This window comes from Heteronotia binoei, chromosome 15 (assembly GCF_032191835.1).
Source record: "Heteronotia binoei isolate CCM8104 ecotype False Entrance Well chromosome 15, APGP_CSIRO_Hbin_v1, whole genome shotgun sequence".
In the NCBI taxonomy this organism is placed as follows: domain Eukaryota; kingdom Metazoa; phylum Chordata; class Lepidosauria; order Squamata; family Gekkonidae; genus Heteronotia; species Heteronotia binoei.
Window position 1 is genome coordinate 29,321,250 of NC_083237.1, and position 24,223 is coordinate 29,345,472.

General features: G+C 46.6%; 2 protein-coding genes across 2 annotated transcripts in view; both read right to left on the bottom strand.

Moving 5' to 3' along the window:
* POLR2L (RNA polymerase II, I and III subunit L) overlaps positions 1–24,223 on the bottom strand; it is a 217,890-nt gene that overhangs the window by 142,079 nt on the left and 51,588 nt on the right. The gene's annotated exons all lie outside the window — the stretch shown is intronic.
* Positions 1–24,223, bottom strand: part of GYS1 (glycogen synthase 1) — a 61,905-nt gene that overhangs the window by 36,026 nt on the left and 1,656 nt on the right. The window contains exons 2-6 of the mRNA XM_060256602.1: positions 14,865–15,046; positions 3,322–3,513; positions 2,527–2,712; positions 2,103–2,247; positions 1,063–1,180 (exon numbers count right to left, since the gene is read on the bottom strand). Of these exons, the coding sequence (XP_060112585.1) occupies positions 1,063–1,180; positions 2,103–2,247; positions 2,527–2,712; positions 3,322–3,513; positions 14,865–15,046 (823 nt within the window). The remainder of the gene's footprint in view (positions 1–1,062; positions 1,181–2,102; positions 2,248–2,526; positions 2,713–3,321; positions 3,514–14,864; positions 15,047–24,223) is intronic.

Here is a 24,223-nt window from a genome sequence, read left to right on the forward strand (position 1 = left end):
GGACTCAAACTTTGTTCTGCTGCTTCAGACCAACATAGCTGCCCACCTGCATCCATCCATCATGTTAATGGTTACAAGCAATACTTCCTCTAGGCTGTGAAGTCCTGTGAGCAAAAATGCTACTTTGTGAGCTACTGGCATTAAAGCTGTGAGCTACCGCATAAATTAGTTTGCTCTGGGGCCATTTTTCCTGAGCTAAGACAAAAATGTGTGAGCTGGAAGCTAAAAAACTGTGAGCTCACACTCAGTTTAGAGGGAGCATTGATTACAAGTTAAGACACTTAAATTGGCAAATATATATATTTTTAAAAGAGGGTTACTGCAACATTATAAATGTAGATGATTAATGCTGTACTATCCCAGGCAGCACAAAGTTAGTCCCTAAAGGAAGCAGAACAGAACAGTCCAATGTTTGCGAATAGACTCAGTCCTACGTAGGGTTGCCAACTCTGGGTTGGGAAATTCCTGGAGACTTGGAGGCAGTGCCTGGGAAGGGGAGGGTTTAGGAAGGGATTCAATAGAGGAATAGTGCCATACAGTCCCCTCTCTGAAGCTGCCATTTCCTCCCAGGGAACTTGTCTTTGAAGTCCAAAGATCAGTTGAAATCCTGGGAGAACTCCAGGGCCCCACCTTGAGGTTGACAACCCTGGTTCAAGAACAGTGGCTTACTGGAAGCCACCCACTGAGGTCATGTCTGAGATAAAATCTGAACAGGAGGGGAATATTTGGCTGCTATTGCAAAATAGGAATACCGCATGCCTAGGTCACCAATGGGTCTTCTGAGAAACCATACACCTCCCTTAGAGAGAAAAAGTCCTCTGATCTGCACTTCTCAACTTTAAGACATGAAGTATAAGAATTACAAAGCTGTCGTGGGGATAAATGAAATAAGGAAAGTCTGCCATCTTGGATTTTCAGTCCCTTCTGCCTTTCTCCACACCAGCACTGCTACTTCCTGCTCCAACCTTTTCCTGGGAAGTTAGGTTCCTGGGGCTGCCATTTTGACTGGCATGACACTAAGGAGGCAAGACTAGGCCCTCTGAGAGCCTCGTGAGGACTCACCCATAGAAGTGTCCCCGGACAAACTCCTGGATGCGAGCCTTACTCTGTGCATGGAGGTTCTGGAATTCATGCATGGCTGAGAACTTCTTGACATTCAAACCATTGGGAGTCACGATATCTGGGTATTTGTGGGAAAGGGGTAGGAAACGGAGAGTGCAGACACAGTGGGTTTTAATTCTTTAAAAGTATTTTGAATCTGCCCAGCCCTCAAACAACATGCCCATAAATACACAGTAAGAGTTCTGGTATATATTTCTTACCCCAGCAAAGTAAGCCTGAATACCTCCCACATTCTGAACATCAGTGACAGATTCATAAGCAAATCATAATTGATTCATGCAATAGTCCCTCCCCCACAAGCACAACCTGTCTGTTTTGAGGGGTTTTACAAAAGTATGCTGACTGTCCCCATAGTGGCATTCTGGACCTCCACAAAACACATCACAATTCTGTTTTAAAAAATGAAAAGCTTTGCAGGCGAGGGGTGGGAACACTAGGAGGAAATGTCATTCTATCACAGGAAGCCAGGTGACCTCCACAGTTGGCAAAGAGAACGTGAAGATTCTTGTCATTTTCACACACGCAAAAAATAATGCACTTTCAGTACACTTTGCAACTGGATTTTGCTGGGTAAAACAGCAAAATCCACTTGAAAGCAGTTGCTGAAGTGGGTTAAAACTACATTATTTAGTATGTGTGAAAGCGCCCTCTACGTTTCCCAGAACTGAGGTTCCACACCACTTTCTCCAGAAGGCCTGGGGGCTGAAGAAAGCTTACATCCATTCAGGCAGAATCTGCACCTCCAAGCTAGGTGGGAATGCCTCATGACGCAGCTGTCTCCATGACCAGTGTTCCCTCTAAGCTGAATGAGTGTGAGCCAGCTCACAGTTCTTTAGCCTCTGGCTCATACATTTTTGTTTTAGGAAAAATGCCCCCCAGAGCAAACTGATTTATGCAGTAGCTCACAAAGTAGAATTTTTGCTCACAAGACTCGCAGCTTAGAAGGAACACTGTCTTGACCCTAATATAACACAACTTACCAGGTTTCCGTTTTAATAAATGCTCAGCCTCCACAGCTGTGATTTGAGAGACGGTCGTGAAAACGTGGGCACAGTGGACTGCAGATCGCTCCATACAATAACGGTGGTAAATCTGTCGGTCCCCAGCTTCCTTGTCTAAATTAAACTAAAATGAGGGAGAAAAGTAATTCTGACAAAATCTATGCAGTCCAGAATTATGAAGTTTAAAGAGCATGTGAGAGCAGGAAATGCAGAATTAGAGAAGTAAACATAAGAGCCAAGTGATACCTTGCAGTTATAAAAGAGGAAACAGGATTTTACTGGCCTATCCACAATATCCTAAAAAACCATCCCAAACTGATTGAGTGATCCTCCTACAATTCTCTCCCAGTGCAATATCCAGTCCCCACAGGCTGGGATACATATTAGCCTCCTCAAGACTCACAGTCTGTAGGTTGTTGTAAAAGTCCACACTGCCTGCACACAGGTAGCGACCTAGCAAGGTAGCATGGGTGGTAAAGACGGTAGCCACTGGAAGTTTCCGGGTTCGGCAAAGGATGAGACCAACCCCAGCCAGCCACTCATGGAAATGACCAATGATGAAGGGTTTCTCTTCACATTGTGCAGCAAACTGTACAAAAAGGCACAATCAAAAATTCAACATAGACATCATGAAAAAGGTCATAATTTGAAAAGATGGATTTATACCCCTCCTTCACTACTTGAAGGAGTCTCAGAACAGCTTACCATCTCCTTCCCTCCCCACAACAGACACCCTGAGGTAGGTGGAACTGAGAGAGTTCTCCCAGAACTGCTCTTGAGCAGAACAGCCCTGAGAGAGTTATGACTCATCCAAGGTCACCCCAGCAGTTGCATGTGGAGGAGTGGGGAATCAAACCTCGTTCTCCCAGATAAAAGTCCAAGCACTTAACCACTACACCAAATGTTTTTGTGAAGTTTAAATGGAGCACCATAACAAATATGGCTTTGTTTCTTTAACAGTAAACAGTGTTCTAAAACGTGGGTTTAATTCTAGTTATTGGGAAAGATAGCTAGGACCAAGGTTTTCTAAGCCAGAAAGTCTTCAACTATAGTATAAGATGGAGGAGGAAGCATGTGATTCTGATAATTTCAGGATTGTTAGCCTCAAACTGAATTGTTCATGGTGTCTGAACACAAGATAAGCATCTCTGTGCAGGGAACAGGGTAAAAGTAAGACGGCAGACACAGGTTTCCTTACCTCTCCTAGAAACCATGCTGTGAGGAAGCCAAAGAGTACTGCATCATTGGCTTCTCGGTCGTACCAGGGAATCCCAATGGAGCAGCTTTCCCACAGCTCCGTCTTCCAACGATCGAGGCTCCAGGCTGTTGCCCCAATATCTATAAGGATCACATAGGGGCCACCCTCAATCAGCCAACGACCAAAGTAAACCTAGAAAGGTGACAGGCAGAAGATTATCCAATAGGCAGGAATGGACTCCTACAGTAAAACATGTTTGCTCCTTTCTTATCTGTACGAGACACAGTTCAAAATCCCACAAGAAGATCCATACATCAAAATATAGATTGTTCATTAAAATATTCAGCTATGAAATATGTGGGTTTTTAAAATTCCACTCCATTCCCAAATTCAGTTGCTGCTATTCAGGTTTTTTTTGTACTAATAATCAATTTGGCAAAAAACCCCCAAACCCTCAGAGTGTTCGTAGAAGAAATGGAATGGTTGACAGAATGAGATATCGAACCGAGTGGGGACAGAAGGAAACACAGGGGCCAGAAAGCCCAGATAGGGTTGCCAGCTCCCAGAAGGGAATATATTTTGGGGACAGAGCCCAAGGACAGCAGGGCTTGGGGAGAAGAAGGACTTCAGTGGGGTTCAATGTCACAGAGTCTACCTTCCAAAGCAGCCATTTCCTCCCGGTGAACTGATCTCTGTCACTTGGAGATCTCCATACACCACCTGGAAGTTGGCAACCCTAAGTCCACAGCAAGGGGGGAACGGGGGGGAATCTGCTCTGAGTGGTGCAACTCCCATTTATTCCGCCCCCCCCCCCTTCAGTTTCAAAAATCTACACTGGGGATGATTATACATTTTCAGTTTCCCCCTTTTTGTCGCATTAACGCAGAAGTCAAAAATAGTTTGAGAATCCAGACACAACACCAGGAAGTGGGGCTGCCTTCATGCCTCATGACAAGCTCTTGACTAAGAAGTCTGCTGCCAGTGTGCATGAAAGCAGCTTCTCTATTGTGTTCATGCACTCCCTTTGCTTTCCCATCTCTTCTTGTGAGAGTATGAGCAAATGCTTCCCAGTATGATACCTGAATGCGTCAGCAAGCTGGATTTTGTTTGCCCTCTCAAGCCAGAATCCAAAACCTCACCAAAACCCCAGTTGAGAAGCACAAGCTGCGAGGAGGAAGTCGAACTCAGAAGCCCCTGAGTTCAAGCACCAGCACATCAGACTGGGAAGTATTCTTCTTTCCTAGCACATGATGGGGGGTGTCGGAGGAGCAAGAAGCTGCATTTTGTGCTGGATACCAGCTGCATTATTAGAGTCTGCTGCGATGTCAAAACACAGGCCAGTTTTTTACACAAGAGCAACAGCCACACATTTTGAACTCCTCTCTTTATCGATTCCAAGCAGTTACACACAGCCAATCAAGTAGGGTTGCCAGATCCAGGTTGGGGAAACTCCTGGAGATTTTAAATTTTAAATTTATTAACTGGTTTTTATATGTCTAATTTTTAATTGTTAAATTCAAAGTTTTTATCTATTAATTGTAAATGTATAAAATGTTGTTAGCCGCCCTGAGCCGCCTAGGCGGGGAGGGCGGGATACAAATAAAATCTATTATTATTATTATTCAAGGGTGGAGCCTGAGGAAGACTGGACAGGGGCCTCTGTGGGGTACAATGTCAAAGACTTCACCCTCCAAAGCAGCCATTTTCTCCAGGGGAACAGATCTCTGCAGTCTGGAGTTGACCTGCATTTCTGAGGGATCCCCAGGTCCAACCTGGAGGCTGGTATCCCCGCCCGAGTCAAGACAGCTTGCAACAAACAGATGTTTTGCAATAGGCTGCCCAGTCTGCCAACTCTGAAGAGGCCCTGGTTCAAATTGAGGGCTTCAAACTGCAAAGGAGTTTGGGCTGCCAGACTCTTCCCTTTTCATCCAGGACACTTCCCTCCTGCTCACAGAAATCTTGCTCCCTCCCCTCCACTAACTCAGTAGGCCTCCGTGCGTGACCATTTTCTCTTCCGACAGGTTTCACAAGATGGGGGCGGGCGGGTGTCTAATTTTAGCACCCGGTTCATGTTACCCTCATCTCCATTTTGTGAAAGGTCGCTAGCCTCGTGTTGTTCTTCGCTGGGCTGTCTGAAATAACTGCCCGATCTGAAATCTCCGCCTGCTTTCCCCGGCTGTGAGGGTTTTGATACATAGGAAAGAACTAGCAAGAGGGTGGGACATCATGCATGACCAAGTACTGCTCATATTTTATAGGCACAATTTATTTATTTATACTCTGCTTCTCTTTTCAATGAAGACCCAAAGAAGCTTACAAACTGATCTCCTCTTCTCTATTTTATTCAATACTACTCAGTGAGGTAGGCAAGCCAGCCAGTGACTAGCCCAAGGTCATTCAAGCAATATTCCATGGCAGAGCAGGGACTGGAACCCAGCCTCCCAGATCCTAGTATGACCCTAACCACTATACCGGGGTGGCCATGTTAGTATTATGTAGCCTGCTATGAAGCATGCTAGATCAAGAACTGTCAAAGTGACAGCTAATCACATGACAAGAGTCACAGGACTAATTAACCTAGCTGATGTAAGGACTGGTAATATCGGGATCTGTTCAGAGGAGTCGGCATGAGTCAGCAGTTAGCTGATTGGTGGGCTGTCCTATATAAGCAGCAGAGTACCAGAGTGGTTTTTCTCTCTATGTATGTGTGTTACTGGTGAAGCACTTTGCTATTCTGGACTGTATATGTATATAACTTCACTGTAAATATCTGTATAATACACGGTTTGTTATACTACCAAACTGGTGTCTTGGCTCCTCATATCGATGTTCCTAGTGCTAAGGCAAGTTACTGCTTTGGTCTACCTGCACTCAGCGCACGCTCCTGCTGTCAGGGTTATGGACCCAGGCCGAGCGCTGTGCAGTTAAGACCTGGAGACTGTGACTGGCTGTGGAGGTTTGTTGGAGTTTGGAGGAGAGCCATGCTGGCGCAGGAGGTTAAGTGTGAGTCCAAGGAGTGTGCTGACACCGTGTCATTGTCCTTGTTGGTGAGTGACGAGGAGGAATTCTGGATGTCTGTGGGCAGCAGAGAGATGGCTCAACCTTTGGCTGTTGTGGTTGAGAAGCTCACGTCGGTGAACTATGCGGTGTGGTCTCTGCGAATGGAATTTTTCCTAAAGAGAGAAGGGCTGTGGATGTGTGTGTCTGCCCCCCCCCCCCCCTGCTGCTCCTATGGCTAATGAGATTGTCCTGGAGCAGAAAGCTCTTGCAAACATCATCCTCAGTGTGGGGGATGATCAATTGATATATGTGAGAGGGAAGCTGATGGCGAGAGAGGCTTGGAATGCGCTTCGTGGAATTTATGTGCATACCACTGCTGGGTATCTCATGGCATTAACACGCAGGATGTATCACACGTTGCTGGTGCCAGGTGGCTGTGTACGGGAGCATATTAAGGCTCTCACCGACTGCTTTGTGGAGCTGGAGACCAGAGGCAAAGTCGTTGCTGCGGACGACAGAGTTTATATTTTGCTTTCATCGCTGCCTCTGGAGTTTTCACAACTGATAACAGCTCTGGAGTCTGTCGACGCCAACATTCTGACCATGGAGTACATCTGTGCCCGGCTGTACGACTTTCAAGACAGGCTGACTGCAGCATCCCATTCTGGGAGTGGAGCCAGTGCACCTGTCAGTGGGAGTGATTCAAGGGCTGTGCTGAGTCAGAGGATCGTTGCCAAGCAGCAGCAGGAAAGCAGCTCAGCAGTACTACATGTGAAAAAGTGTTACCGGTGTGGGTCAGCTTCTCACATCAGGAAGTTCTGTTTAGAAGCTGGGAGACAGAGAAGAACATCTCTACAGAAGCCTGGGAACTGTGAGCACGTTAAGCTGGTACCTACGGGAACAACAGCACAGGGGTCTGTTTGGCTAGCAGACTCTGGGGTGACTAGTCATATTTGTACCTCTAAGGCTTTAATGAAATGTTCTCGGCAGGCTGTGCTATCTCATGTAAACCTTGCTGATGGTTCTATGTCCAAGGTAGTGTGTAACGGCCGGGTAAACTTTCCAGCATTAGGCTGTGACCTTGAGAAAGTGCTGTGTGTGCCAGCATTACAATCAAATCTGCTCAGTGTTAGCTCATTAGCTAGAGCAGGATTTGAGGTAAAGTTTTCTGACACAGGCTGTAAAGTGTCTAAAGGTGGAAAAAATCCTCACAGAAGGAAAGTTGGTTGATAATGTATATGTGGTGGGGAGTGAAGCCGTTAAGGCAGATCAAGTGTCTAATGTATGCCCCCATGATTCATGTTTACATCTCCTCCACCATATTCTTGGGCATTCAAGTTTTCATACTATTAGTAAGACGCTGTCTTTGCTGCCAAATGCAGCTGTAAAATCTTGTAAAGCATATCTAGACTGTCAAGTGTGCAAAAAGATCAAAAGCAAGGCATTCCGGTTGCTAAGGAGACCACGAGGGTGTCTGAGCAACCACTAGCTCTAAACCATGCCGATGTCATCGGGCCATTTCCAAAAAGCCATTCAGCGAATAGATATGTATTTCTGATTGTTGATGACTGTACAAGATATTGTTGGTCTTATGTACTCAAACAGAAATCAGAAGTGTTTCAATGTTTTAAACAGTGGACAAAAAGAGTACAGAAGCAGCTTGGAGTTCAGCTGCTAGCTCTGCAGACTGACAAAGGGGGTGAATTCATGTCAAGTCAGTTTGGTACATGGTTGAAGCATCAGGGGATTGCACATAGGGTGGCAAATCCGGCAACACCTTCAGAAAATGGGGTGGTTGAGAGGAAATCAGGCATATTGCAAACAATGATGTATGCCATGTTAGATGATGCATCTCTGCCTATTGCATATTGGGCTGAGGCATTCATGGTAGCCACATTCCTGGTCAATAGATTGTGGACAAAGTCTACAGATAACCTCCCCTATAAGGCTATGTTCAAGAAGGAGCCTAGTTTAGAGTTCCTCAGAGTGTTTGGAATGAAAGCCTGGGTAAATATTCCTCTGAAATTAAGAAGGAAAGGAGGTGCCAGATCCAGGAAATTGGTATTTCTGGGATATCAAACCAATATGAAGTCATATAGGTTTAGTGACACTGAACAGAAGGTGACGTTCAGTAGATCTGCTAACTTCGGCGAGCATAGCAATTGGGCTAAGCTGCATGGAACTGAAGGGAATACTCACGTGTTGCTGCCACTGACCAATGATAGTCAGGAGCAAGGTTCTGCACCAGTACCTGCTGTGGTACAGCAGGAGGTATCTGAGAATGAGCAAAAAGCCAGAGGAAGGAGCAAACACATCTTAATTAGATATTACAATGTAAAAGAGTCGGTTACTCGGGGAATTGTGATACTGGAAAAATGTGCAACAGAGGACATTTCTGATCTGTTTACTAAATGTCTGTACAATGAAAGACATGTAAAACTGGCTGAACTATTTGGCATGCGTTCACTAGCAGTCTAAGGAGGTGTGTTAGTATTATGTAGCCTGCTATGAAGCATGCTAGATCAAGAACTGTCAAAGTGACAGCTAATCACATGACAAGAGTCACAGGACTAATTAACCTGGCTGATGTAAGGACTGGTAATATCAGGATCTGTTCAGAGGAGTCAGCATGAGTCAGCAGTTAGCTGATTGGTGGGCTGTCCTATATTGGCAGCAGAGTACCAGAGTGGTTTTTCTCTCTATGTATGTGTGTTACTGGCGAAGCACTTTGCTATTCTGGACTGCATATGTATATAACTTCACTGTAAATATCAGTATAATACATGGTTTGTTATACTACCAAACTGGTGTCTTGGCTCCTCATATCAATGTTCCTAGTGCTAAGGCAAGTTACTGCTTTGGTCTACCTGCACTCAGCACATGCTCCTGCCGTCAGGCCAACGGTAGCTCTCCAGATGTTTTTTGCCTACAACTCCGATCAGCCCCAGCCATTGGCCATGCTGGCTGGGGCTGATGGGAGTTGTAGGCAAAAAAACATCTGGAGAGCTACCGTTGGCCACCCCTGCACTATACTATTGGCAAATGCCCGCCAACTGCACCTAATTTTGGTGACGTGACATTGCACACATTACAAGTACGTGCACAAAATCAATATATGCTGGGACAGAACAACCCAGTAAAGCAGGTCTCACACACTCTGTGTGTCCAGTTTGGACAACATGCATATCAGTCATGCCTGTGACTGAACAGTGATTTTCAGCATTCCTGATAACTGGGCCACATCACACATGCACAGAATAGTTCATTAGAGTGCAGGTGGCAAGCCCACGTATAGAACAGGTAAGACTAACACACTCAGGTCAGGGATCCCCACCCTCTCCCAGATCCACCACCCCCAAAGTCTCCAAGTATTTCCCAACACAGACCTGGCAACCCTATGTGTGACAACATGAGTAAGCGACAGAAAAACTGTTCAAAATCAGTATTTTGAAATCTAATCCAGCAAGGCAGAGAAAAAATATTTTGCTTGCTACTGTCTGAATTCCTGGAGGTGTAAAGAAATATTTCCTTCTGTCAGTCCTGACCAGTATCCCTGTGTGATCCCAAGACCTCGTATCACCCAGGAGCTGGGCAAGGTGCCATTGGGTGTGCACTATAGATGTGAAGGTCCCTTACTGAAGGGGAAAGGAGGGGAGAAGAATGGCCTGGGGTCAGTCACTGCTCTTCACTGTCAGAAGCTTTTTGGATATATATGAGACACTGGGGAGAAGAGAGACCCTAATAGTAGCTTATTTAAACAGCAGCAAGTTATTGGTTTTCATGTGATATCTGGAATGGGTGGGAGGCAAGGTGAAAGGGGGGCTTGTGAGCCTGTCTGGCTCTCCATCCTGCTGAGCTCTATACTATTTCTGTGGCAGACATTCCACGGCCTTTTGTTGGAGGGGGGCCTTTGTCTTTAAGTGTCATATATACGCCCCATAAAGGCACATACCCAGCCATACATATATAAGTTTGGTTGATTTAAAAAAATCCCACTCTGTCCTGCCCCAGTCTCTACGGCCAAGATCTCTGCTGAGGGAAATACCACAAACATCTCTATGAACCGTGCACTACACTTCTTTGCTGTCACTGGAGAGAAGCTTTCCACCCCCCTCCCTGAAAGCAGCGGGTTTTTTCCCTGGAAATAATGACTTCAGAGTAGGATTGCAAACTCTTGAGTTCCGGGCCTCACCTGGAAGGGGGCAACTCTACCTCAAAGGAGTCTGCAGGGAAAATCCAGGCAGACTTCTCACAATGGTTGCTTCAGAACGTATTCTGCTCTGTGGCACTGAGAAGCAGTTCTGCTCTATGGCAAAGAGTTAGAGTGCCATTGTGGTTAGAGTACTGGACTTGGGCCAGAAAACTATGTTCAAAATCCCCACTTAAACATACGACTGATGGGATAACCATGGGCCATTCTCTCAGCCTCACAGGGTCAGTGACAGAATGTGGAGGAAGGGAGAAACATACATTATACCCTGAGCTTCTTGAAAGAAGGGACAGATAAAAAGGTAACTAAAAAATCCAGTACTGCCCAATTTAAACCGGTGGAGATGTGAATACTCCTGAGACACCAGCGATCTAGTTCACTCATCCATACCCTTTGATATTCTGCAACCGGGTGGGCGGGGAGAAAAGGAGCTAAGCAGGGAACACCATAAAACTAAAGCAAAGTTGAAGAATCAACAAGTTCCAAGATTTGCGCATGGCGAAAGACAGAAGCAAGGCATGTCCCATTCTGGCACCAGCGCTTGAGAGGCGTTCCCAGAAATTTGGAGAGGAAGCTGAGAGATGGATAAATCTTTGTCCTGGAGCTCTTCTCCTCAATGAGGCTGAGGAAGAAGTAATCTTGCCAAGGCCAGGGAACAGAAGTACAAGCCCAGGACATGAAATTCCAGGGGCTGTGAGCAGAACATACACAAACCCACATACCTCCATGAAAACATCTTTGCTATTGCTCCTTTTCCGCTACTTCCAGGTTGCAGTTTTACAGATACCTGGAATGCACTTGTCACCCTTCCATCAGAAGCAGGGAAGGTTTCTCTGTATATTTTCTCTCTCAGAACCCTGCGGGATCACATCATCACCTTATTTGCAAGCAGATGCCTCTGGGAAGCTGATAAGTAGGGTAGGAAGGCAATTACTATTCCTGTTAATCCACAGTGGCCAATTCTTGGAGATATGCTGCCTCTGAACCTGGAGGTTCCATTTAGCTATCATGGTCAACTACCATCAAGAGGCCCAGGCTCTGAAAATGTTTCTAATCCCCTTTAAAAAGCCATTTAAGCCACTGCCTATCCGCTCATCTTGTAGCAGTAAATTCCATAAGTCAATTACACACTGCACAGGAAAAAAACACACACTATTTCTCCTCTCCTGAATCTACTGCCCCTGAATTTAAATGCTTCCCACCTGGAACCTCTGAGGGCAGCTGGTGCTGGCATAAAACTGGCCCCTGCTATCATGAATGTGCCCCACAAGCCAAGAGAGGCTCCACGCAATCAGGATATCAGCCCCTAGGCATTCTCACCCCTTGCCTGCAGTTACCACTATATGGAGCCATGTCCAAGGAGCAGGGTTGCCAGCCTCCAGGTGTGGCCTGGAGATCCCTCAGAATTACAACCGATCACCAGATGATGGAGATGAAGAAGAAAGGAGAAGAGAATAAGAGATTGTTTTTATACCTTGCCCTCCACTCGGAGTCTTAGAGCGGCTTACAATCTCCTCTCCCCACAACAGACACTCTGTGAGGTAGATGGGGCTGAGAGAGAGCTCTGAGAGAACTGCTCTTGAGAGAACAGATCTGACCGAACTGTGATTGACCCAAGGTCACACCAGCAGCTGCACGTGGAATGGGAATTCCAACCCGGTTCTCCCAGATTAGAGTCTACTGCTCTTAACCACTACACCAAACAGGCTCTCAGATCAGCTCCCCTGGAGAAAATGGCTGCTTGGGAGAGTGGGCTGTACGCGTTATATACCAATGAAGTCCCTCCCTTCCCCAATCACTGCCCTCCTCCAGTTCCACTCCCTACATCTCCAGGTATTTCCCGAACAAGAAGTGGCACCCCTACCATGGAGCTACAAAGCAGCTGACAGAACTTTTTATGTGCAGTTAACAACACAAAATGAGAAGAGAATAAGGACTTTTCTTTCAGCAAGGCCTACCCACCATCTTAACCCCAAACTATGTGCTCACATTAGCCCAGAAGGACCGAGCAGCGGTTCTGAGCATCTCAAGAGAATTAGTATTAGAATGTCACTGCAGACAAATGAGGGATTCAGAATAACTGCTTCCACCTGGTCAGATAGCAACAGTGGAATAGAGAGCCCATGTTCCAAGGCAGTTTTTGCTATCCCTTCCATCCAGCTCAAGAGTGTGGTTTTTTGTTTTTAAAGTGCACAGTATGTGGGCAAGAGACAGAAAGATCAGCAGAACTCTGCAGGATCAGACCAACGATCTTTAGACTCTAGCATCCATTTCCAGTGGGGGCCAGCCAGGTTCCCACAGGAGACCATAACCAGGACATAAAAGCAACAGCCTCTCCTGATTAGCAACTGGTAGTCAGAGGTACGCTGCCCCTGAACAATGAGGTTCCATTTAGCTGTCATAACAAATAGCCATCAACCAACCTATCTTTCTTTTTCTCCCTGTTCCATTATATTAGAACTTGGGGGGCACCTAATGAAGCTGATGGGCAATAGGTCCAGGACAGACAAAAGGAAATACTTCATTACTGAACAAATCATTAAATTGTGGGATTTGCTGTCAGTGAATGCAGTGATAGCCCACAAGCACAGATGGCTTTAAACTGGAGATGGGAGGGGTTGTTTAAGCAGATTTAGAGGATAAATCCTTCAGCGGCTGCTACTCGTTGTGAGTAAAAGGGACCTCCATATTCAGAGGCACCAAACTTTAGAAACCTAGTGCTGGGAGGCATCATCAGGGGAGGGCTTTGGCTTCTGTGCTCCATTTGTTGGCCCTCCAAGGCAACTGGTTGGCCACTGGGTGAAACAGAATATTGGACTAGAAGGACCACTAGTCTGATCCTTGTCATAGGCTCCATGCATCTGTTGAACTCTCTTTCAAAGCCACCCAAGCTAGCAGCCCTCACTGCCTCTTGCAGGAGAGAGACTGGGAAATAACTGCCGTAAGTTGTACCAAACATACAGAGTGACAAATTAATATTACAAGGTGCAGCTAATGTAGAAAAGGAAAAGCTTGACCATGCTGTACTTGGGCAAGAGATTTCATGCATCTCAAATTGCCCCAAGTAGGAATGGACAGACCTGACCTAGCTGGATGGCCCAGGCTAACCCACCGCTGTCAGATTTCAGAAGCTAAGCATGATTGGCCCTAGTATTTGGATGGGAGACCACCAAGGAAGTCCAAGGTCATTACACAGAGGCAGGCAATGGCAAACTGCCTCTGAATGTCTCTTGCCTTGAAAACTCTACAGAGTCACCATAAGTCGGCCACGACTTGACAACACTTCACCACCACCACTAATGGATAACATATGCTTTGCAAGAGAAGTTCCTAAGGCCTTTCAGTTTTGCTCTCAGGCCCTTACTAGAGCCCTAAACTCTCAGTCCATTAAAAAAAACCCCTCAACTCTATCCTGGAAGGCCCTGGCAACCCACAAACCAAATTTAATCCAATAAGCCATTTTTCTGGGCTACTAAATTCAGATTGAGAGGGTAGCTAAAAATTTCCGCTATTTTACACATAATGAGGATTAGTTTTACTCACATTGTCAAAGAGAGGCCATGCTTTACTGTTATGTCTCTCTTAGGATGAGATGTTTTAGCTGACAGCTATCAAGGCTGCATGTATTAGACTACCCTGGTCACATGCAAAGGAAAATGCAGAATTTAGTACTGGGACGTCAGCATTCTGGGGCTCTTAATTTACAAAATCTGCTACTGTTTTTGTAAAAAGGAAATCACCTAAGCATGTGGAGATCAATGACACTAAGCAGGGTCAGCTCTGGTCGGTACTTGGATGGGAGACGCCCAGGGAAGTCCACGGCTGCTCTGCAGAGGCAGGCAGTGGCAAACCACCTCTGAACATCTCTTGCTTTGAGAACCTTACTGGGTCACCATAAGTCAGGTGGCAAAGACCTCTTCCAACACATCCCTGCCTCAAACTATCCAGGACAGAGAAAGTTGGATCCACTCTGATCTATGGAGGTAGCAGCAGAGGAATAGAAAAAGGGGAGGGAATGAAAAAGTGCTTTTTGTGGCCCAAGGAAACTCACAAAACATTGTGACATTTAGAAATCTTCATCCCAGTCCTCACAAACAGCAGATGAGGTGGAAAACCATTCTCTAAACTGTCTCACTTTGGGCAGGTGATCCATGATTGAATGCAGAACTATGTCAACTTGGCATGTTTGGATATAGCCCTTCTCTCCAAAAGTAAGATGCATGCACACTTTGATGTCCAGCCACCAGGTTTATCATCACATCTGCTGTTTGTGAGAACTAGGTATCTCCCTTCGTCTCCACCCAGCTTCTATCCCCCCTCTCCAAATTCTTACTTTGCATCCTTTAGCATTCATGGAGTCAATGGTCCGGCGGATGGCAGGGTTAGGTGGCTCTATTAGCTCCACTTGAGTGCGGACATTCTGTTCCAAGTAAGGCCCGATCAGGAAGTAATTCTCACCCCACTCGTCCAAGGTGATTTTGGCTTTGGTCTGGATAACTGTGTAGATCCCACCAACTATAAGAAAGCACAGAGAAGAGGATAGGTTAGATGCCCATGGAGAAGAAACTGAGCTCCATTTCCCATGGAAATGTGGAGTTGCCCTATACAAAGTCAGACCGGTCGTCTATCAAGATCAGTATTGTGCATCGGCTCTCCAAGACCTCAAGCTGAGGCCTTCCACATCTGCTTCTACTTGATCCCTTTCCCCTGGAGCTGCTGGGGACTGAACCTTCTGTATGCTAGCAGATACTCTGCCAGTGAGCCACAGCTTCATCAATCCACACAACCATGAACCAAAACCAAGAATCCAGAGGTCTTGACATCTGGAGGTTCCTTGGCTTATTTCAGTACGGAAAGGTATCTTGAAAGCACCATATCTTGCTAAGATTACTTTCGCTGAATATGAACTAGGATGGGGAGGAATTCTAGCATAAACCATCACATTTAAATTGTTGTTTTTTCTTTAATTGAAACATTAAAACATTCCACCTGATTATTTAGCTGGTATACCACTTTCCAGCAACAGTGTTCTGAAGGCAGCTTACCTTTTTTTTAGTAAGAAAACACTTAACAAGGACAACACAAGCTGGAAGTAAGAGGGCCTAAGCATGACGATGTAGCACCTCTAAGCTTTTTGTCTGCCCTCTGATGGCTTCATCAACTGCATTTGACCAGGGGGGTGGGGCTTTCAAGCATGATGAAGGGGTGGATGCTGGCATGACAGAGGGATGATTCCTGCATCCATTTTGCTCTCCCCCCCACCCTGGCCAGGGAACTGCAGAGTCCTGTGGTCCATCTAGAATCCATCAGAGTCAGTTCATGCACCCAAGAGTGACAAGCTATCCGGCGACAAGAAGTCAAGGGGCATACATGGATGCACAAATCAACCTCCAGGAGCAGCTTCAGAAGATACAGAGCAACTCACACTACTTCTAACTTCTGATGGGAAACTCATGCAGGGCAAACAAACATGCCAGAGCCGTATCAAAACAACTGTTTCTCCTGGACAGGTTCTCTTAAGTAGCAGCACAGAAATGAAATAAAACTACAAAGTGCTCTTAGCTGATCTCCAAAACTGCTCCACAATATTTGCCAAAGGGAGGGAGATCTCCTGTCTCAGCCCAGGAGATGCATATGTTTATGCAGATAGCATATAACTGATCCTCACCTTGGGTGGGGTGGGGAGGTGGGCTCCCTCCGGGTGTCCTGCCCCCCCAGGGAAAGTGCATGCGCAATACATCGCCTCTCCTTTCCTGGTGTAGTGAACGCTGCGTGGTCACTGTCTGATTCAGCCCCTGGGCTGTATGTTTGACACCCCTGTTCTATGGTATAATTTGATAACATGCCCAAGTACACTGGTGTCTTATCTGCATTATTCATTTCAGACAAACGATAATTGTGATCTTTACATAATTGGATTCAGTCACATACTTCTGGAATGCTGTGAGTTTCACATGAGTGTAGTATGAGTGAGTTTCACATGAGTGTAGATAACCACTGTCTGGCTATGCCTGGCAGATGGTCACTGCAATGGCCTCTCCTACATTACTGCATCCGTGGCAACACCTTCTCGCTGGTCCCCCCGGTTTTCACAGAGTTTGCCACGTCATGGTGCGACCGAATGTCCGGCGGTATAACCAGATGGGCAGGTTGGGCTCACCAACCTCGCCAGCCAAGAGAAGGAAGACTCTGACATCAAGCCCGGGCAGACAGAGCTCGTTAATGTAACATCTACCACCTGGAGGACTCGCTGCCGGCGTCCTGGCTTACTGGGCCATGGCAGATGACCCCATGGTGAAAGGGTGGAGCCAGTACTGCGCACACTGCGCTTCACCTAAAAATTCCTCTGCGCAGGCCTGAAGGGTATCCACTTCCACAACCCACAACATACCAAGTCCTGCAGCGATGGGCAAGGGGCGAAACGGCAGGTGGAAGATGCCACTGGAAACCGCAGTCCCGATCCTACATGTAGGCGGTTCAGGGTATTGGTCGCCTGATGCTGACCCGGAGACAAAAAGCATTTTTCGGCAGCACCCTGAACGACCAAGCAGCCCTATTTAGGGACAGCACTGCTTGCTCCGTATGGAGAGGGGCCTAGAAAAGGTGGCCTAAACAAAGCTCGTCTCCTCCCCCCCCCCCCAGTTGGCTAGCCGCGGTCAAAGGGCATTCTTACTTGCAGTCGGGGGGAAAAAAAAGGCATGCACCTGCCTCACAAAGTGTGCAAAGACTAAAGCTTGCATGTTGGAACATCAGAACCATGCTTGACACAGTAGACAGTGGTCGCCCTGAACGACGCTCTGCTCTAGTTGCCCACGAACTTCTCAGGTTGAATATTAACATAGCAGCTCTCGGTGAGGTCCGTTTCCCTGAGGAAGGTAGTCTTCAAGAACACGGTGCTGGCTATACCCTCTACTGGTCGGGTAAGTCAAAGGCTGAGAGCCGCCTTTCTGGCGTTGGCTTCATGATCAGGAACTCCATTGCCTCTAAACTCGAAAACCTGCCAACAGGTCACTCAGATCCCATCATGTCTATGCGCCTCCCTCTTCAAAACAAGCAGCATGCAACCCTCTTTAGTGTGTATGCCCCAACCCTTCAAGCAGATCCTACAGAAAAGAACAAGTTCTATGCTGATCTACGTAACCTCATATGGAAGACCTCTACAGAGGACAAGGTGATCATCCTTGGCGACTTCAATGCCAGAGTAGGTAAAGACTCAGAAGCCTGGAAAGGAGTACTTGGCAAACACGGCATTGGCAACTGCAATGATAACGGGCGCCTCCTGCTAGAATTCTGCACGGAGCATCAGCTCACCATTACTAACACTATCTTCCAGCAGAAAAACAGTCTGAAGACAACATGGATGCACCCACGGTCCAAGCACTGGCACCTCATTGACTACATTCTGGTGCGCCAGAGAGACCTTCGAGATGTCTTACACACCCGAGTAATGCCCAGGGCAGAATGTCATACGGATCATCGTCTTGTACGCTGCAATCTCCGTCTTCACTTTAAATCTACACCCAGGAGAGGCGGTATGCCCCGGAGGAAGTTTCAGGTTGGCAGCCTTCAGTCAGCCGAAGTTAAAGCTGCCTTCCAGGCAAAACTCCAGTCAAGAATTGAGGACCCCAGTTGCCTCACAGATCCTTCTCCAGAAGCACTCTGGGAACACCTGAAAACTACCATCCTGTTGACCTCTGAAGAAGTCCTCGGGTTCTCCACAAGGAAGAATAAGGACTGGTTTGACGAGAACAATCAAGAGATCCAAGAATTACTGGTGAAAAAGAGATCTGCCTACCAAGCACATCTTGCTCAGCCCTCCTGTCCCGGGAAAAAAGCAACCTTTCGCGCTATATGTAGCAACCTCCAGCTCAAGCTTCGAGACATTCAGAACGAGTGGTGGACCAAGCTTGCAGAGAGAACCCAGCTGTGTGCAGACACTGGTGATTTAAGAGGGTTCTACGAAGCCCTGAAGGCAGTATATAGTCCATCATATTAGGCTCAGAGTCCCTTGCGTAGTGCAGACGGCCAAGTGCTCCTCACAGACAAGGTCGGAGTATTTTCAGGTTCTCTTCAGTGCCAATCGCATAGTTCAAGATTCAGCAATCCACCTCACCCCACTTCAACCAGTGAAAACAGAGTTGGATGAGATCCCCACCCTAGAAGAGACTGTTAAAACCATCAGGCAACTGAAAAGTGGCAAGGCAGCGGGAGTTGATGGAATCCCACCAGAGATCTGGAAGCATGGGGGCATAGTGCTACATAGCACACTTCACAAAGTACTTGTCACCTGCTGGGAACAAGGCCAACTACCAAAGGACTTTCGCGATGCAATCATCATTACTCTACATAAGAACAAAGGGGAAAAGTCAGACTGCTCCAACTACCGGGGGATAACCCTGCTCTCCATCGCAGGCAATATCCTTGCTAGAATACTCCTGAACAGACTGGTGCCCACCATTGCAGAAGAACTCCTCCCAGAGAGCCAGTGTGGCTTCAGAGCTAACAGGAGCACCACCGACATGGTATTTGTTCTCAGGCAGCTCCAAGAGAAATGCAGGGAACAGAACAAGGGTCTATATGTGACTTTTGTCGACCTTACCAAAGCTTTTGATACCGTTAGCAGGTTCCTCAGTATGGTCATCCAGCTACATGAAGACCAGCGAGGCCAAGTCAGACACTGCAACGACCTCTCGAAGCCCTTCCCAATAGGCACAGGTGTAAAGCAAGGCTGTGTTCTCGCGCCAACTCTCTTTACGATCTTCTTTAGCATGATGCTTCAAAGAGCCGCAGTAGATTTAGATGATGACGATGGGGTCTACATCCGCTATCGCACCGATGGCAGCCTGTTCAACCTGAGGCGACTAAAGGCCCACTCCAAGACAATGGAAAAACTTATCCGAGAGCTACTGTTTGCTGATGATGCTGCACTTGTCTCCCACTCGGTATCAGCTCTGCAGCATATGATGTCCAGCTTTGCAGAGGCTGCCAAGCTATTCGGCCTAGAAGTTAGTCTGAAGAAGACAGAAGTTCTCCACCAGCCTGCACCCCAGGAAGATTATCACCCTCCTTGCATCACTGTGGGTGAATCAGTTTTGAAGACAGTCCAGCAGTTCAGCTACCTGGGGTGCATCATCTCCTCAGACGCCAAGATCGACAAGGAGATTGACAATAGACTGGCAAAGGCAAACCGTGCATTTGGCCGACTGCATAAAAGAGTGTGAAGCAACAAGCAACTGAAAAAAGGCACAAAGATCAATGTTTACAAAGCAGTTGTGATGACAACCCTCATCTATGGCTCCAAATCGTGGGTATTATACCGTCATCACCTGCGACTCCTTGAGCGCTTTCATCAGCGCTGCCTTCGCACCATCCTCAACATCCACTGGAGTGACTTTGTGACCAACACTGAAGTCCTCAAGCGGGCGGAGGTTACAAGCATCGAGGCATTGGTGTTGAAGATGCAGCTGCGCTGGGCAGGGCATATCTCCAGGATGGAAAACCACCGCCTTCCCAAGATTGCCCTGTATTGCAAACTTTCCACCGGCCATCGAAATAGAGGGGCACCAAAGAAGAGGTACAAGGACTCCTTGAAGAAATCCCTTGGTACCTGTTGCATTAACCATCACCAGTGGTCTGACCTAGCCTCAGATCGCAAAGCATGGAGGCACACCGTCCACCAGGCTGTCTCTTCCTTTGAGAACGCACGCATAGCTGGTCTTGAGGACAAAAGGAGATTGAGGAAGAATCGTACTGCTACAGCACCAACCCCAAAATCAGACTTTTCCCTGCAGCCACTGTGGCCGGACTTGCCTGTCCCGCATTGGTCTTGTCAGCCACCAGCGAGCCTGCAGCAGACGTGGACTACTGCACCTTTCTTAAATCTTCGTTCGCAAAGTCAAGCCGAGAGAGAGAGATCCTCACCTTTCAGCATTAGCATAGTAGATATTCCCATCACCTTGCAGGTGAATGGAGATATCAATGCTAACGTATTTGCTGCCTTCCACAGATCTCAGAAGTCCAAGCCCCTGCCCCATCACTTGCCAGCTGTGGGTTGGAAAATACCTAGAGATTTTAGGGGTGATGCTAGAGGAGAGGGAATCTCAGCAAGGTATAATGCCACAGAATCTATCCTCCAAAGCAGCCATTTTCTCTCAAGGACTAGATCTTGGTCACCTGGAGATCAGTTGTAATAGCAAGAGATCTCCAGGTGCCTCCTGGAGGGTGGCAACCCTAACTAGGTCCCACTTCAAGAAGAACTGTAGATTTATACCCCGCCCTTCTCTCTGAATCAGAGAGGCTTACATATCTTCTCCCCACACAACAGACACCCTGTGAGGTGGGTGGCGCTGAAGGCTCTCACAGAAACTGCCCTTCAAGGACAACTCCTGCAATAGCTATGACTAACACAAGGCAATTCCAGCAGCTGTAAGTGGAGATGTGGAGAATCAAACCTGGTTCTTCCAGATAAAGAGTCCGCACACTTAACACTATACCAAACTGTCTCTCAGACTTCCCAGAGACCACAAGATCCTGCTCATCATCTCCAAGCCACAGATCCACCTTCCACCTTCCAGCTAAAGCTCCTGGCTCCTGCATTCCTCTATTAGATTCTCATCCCCTCTCTGAACATTCGAGAAAGTTGTCTTTATTTGTTTCACTTTCCTGAACAGAGAATGGAGAGGAGGGGAAAGCATATGAATAATGTAGGGGGAGAAAAAACATGGCCGGAAAATAGCCCTGCAGAATGAAAGAACCTGTATGCACGTGTTTAACAAGGAGGCAGAAAACCTGGGTTTCACAAAGTGTTGCCAGCCAGGACTTCAAGGGGAGGGGGGAAGTCCACAGAACTGGGCCATGCTTTGACTGGAAAGGGCTCATTTGCATGATCTTTCAAGGGAACTGATTGCCTCTCCATATGCAGGCTCCTTGCCACTGTTTCACTTTTGGCAGGGGAGGGGAAATTTATCTGCTTTGTTCCAGAGCACGGGTAGCCAAACGTCCTTAACATAGGAGCCACATAGAATAAACATCAAATGTTTGAGAGCCGCAAGACATGAAAGTCAGATGTTTGAGAGCTGCAAGGGAGGGAGGGAAAGAAAAAAGATGGAGAGATAGGTGGAAAGAAAGCAGCTTTAATTTTAAATGTATTCTCCAAGCTGCTGGCTGGCTTGGCAAAATTATTTCCAAGCCAGCCAATGTGGTGGTTGGAGCTTCGAGAGACGCACAATATGCGTGAAAAAGCCATGTGTGGTTCCTGAGCTGCAATTTGGCCACCTGCGTTCCAGAAGCTTCCTAAATTTCACTTGTTGTCTGGAATGGAGAAGAGAAACTGACCAGTCACATCTAGGGCATGTTGTGGCTTACTTTTATAGCAAGTAAAACTGCCAGCCCTGGAAATTCACGGTCCTATATATCTATATAAATCTGTGAAATTGGCCAGGGCACTGCTATAGTCTGAGGAACCAGCTTTGCTGACATCCTATCCCCTTCAAAAAGCAAAACACATCTGGAACATCAGCCTCAATCTACCAACAGAGAGCTCCCACAGCACATGTCTACAGTCTAGTCCCTTCCATCTCCCTTTGCTTCAAGACTCTCTAAGCCAAGAAATCAGTTCCAGTGCTGGAGTATCTTTTCAGACCCAAGTATAAAGCAGCCCTGCTGTCAAGGCCCAGAAGGGTCAGGAAGGCTCTCCTAGATCATGCACTGATTGAGTCAGGGGCAAGATACTTTCCTATAAAGGAAGCCATGCCATCTGCAGCCGGATAAATGCAGCCACCTCACATGAACAGCACGGGACATCAGTAGCAACAGTGCTGTCATAACTAGCCTCTGGCACAACCTCAAGCAGGGAGGCTATGATTAGATGCTAACAGAAAGGACCGCGTTGTCATATGTGGCCCCATAAGAATCCACAAGTCCCAAGGGACAAACCTAGCTTTATTCTTCCCTGTGATGTGAGTGCCAGGCAGCAAAAACCACATACTCATGCTCCATGTTCATCAATCCAGAGAAACACCACCCCTACCCTAGGTTAATGGAGGAAGCATTTCTTATTAATATAATCGTTGTCCTCCTGTCAAGAGCTGATTGAGTACAGCAGCCTCTTGGCAAGTGATAGCCTAGGAATCCAGGATCCAAGAGAGATCTTTAGGGAACCAGATTCCAGAAATGTTTATTTAGTTATGACTATATTCAAGAGTGGAATAGGTGGTTATGCCAAATATGAGACAGCAAAACTAGATAACCCACAGATAAAGTAGGAGTTTAAGCTCCTAACAGTTGACAGAACTCTGGAGGAGGAAGGGAGAAAATAATTATTTCCCACCCCTTTCATGATTCCTCACAGGTTTTATTATTTATAATGATTCTAAAGGACAAATTTCAACATCAAATTCAAATTCTAGATAGTAATACAGCTTCCTGATTACACAAAAACATATTTTTAATGCCACTCCTCTATTCTTGCAGTTCTTGGTGGGCCCCAATTAATGTTAAAAGCCCTACAAAACTAGCTAGATGAAATGAAATGCCTCAATATAAACAAAACAGAAGTCTTCCATTTGATTAACCTGGATCCACTTTAGACACCACTGACTATGCCCTTCTCTGCACGGCTTCAGTGCATGAGTGATACAGCACTTGGCTGATTTTTCTGGTCACAACAGGATGGAAAGGAGACAGTAGTCTCTACATTAGACAGCGGGGCCCAAACTGTCTAATAGGTCAGATCAGCACCTTGACTCAGGTCCAGAAGACAATGGGGAGCCAGGACAGATGCTGGAGCACTTCTGTAATGTGTTCTTGACAATCCAGATGCATCAGGAGACAAGCTGCCACACTCTGTACTCAACTTAAGCTACTAGACTGCTGTCCACAGCAGCCCCACACAGAGTATACCATTCTCATATTCAGTAACAGAGATATATAAAGCCTGCTGTTATATGGAAGGAAGTGAGATGGAAGAAGGGAAGATATGAATTACGAGGCAACATGTGTGCTACTCATGTTTGTGCTAGACACCATGTGATAGCAAATTAAAAAGGCCGGAAAATAGATGTACTAACTAGGTATGGGGAGCATATGGGAGACCCCCTCCCACAATAACATAGATGCTCAGCTCTTTGATCTTCAGAAACTTAATAGCTCTTTCTAACATCAGAAACTTAATAGCTCTTTCAGCAAATACTGTTTTAGATTTCTAAGCCATTTGCTAAGGCTATGAGGGCTAGAAGCTTGACTCAGGGTTTTAAGCAATCTTCACAAAAAATCTGCACAAAAGATCAGATCCAGCATGCAGCATGCTCTGTCTGTGGGGGCAAATACAACTTGCGAGAGTCCTAATGATGCCATGCCATGGCAGTCATAAAGTCTAAAGAGACACCAGGCAAGGCAGTGTCAGTGTGGACACTGAAGTCCCCCAAAACTATCAGTCACATTGTTCAAAAGCAGCTACTCTCTACTAAAACTATTTATCAAGGTATGTGGCCCTTCAAGGATTAGTAAATATTTTAAGGAGTTCATAATGTAACCAGAGGGGCTTGGCAGTGGGGTGGCTGGAGCAGAGCATGATCTTCTTGCACAGGGAACACAACTGCAACATGCAAAGCACGTGCCCAAAGTCTGGGGAAGAAGCCAGAAGAACTTTAACCCCCAAAAGGGTCACAGCCTGAACAGCACACACAGAAACCC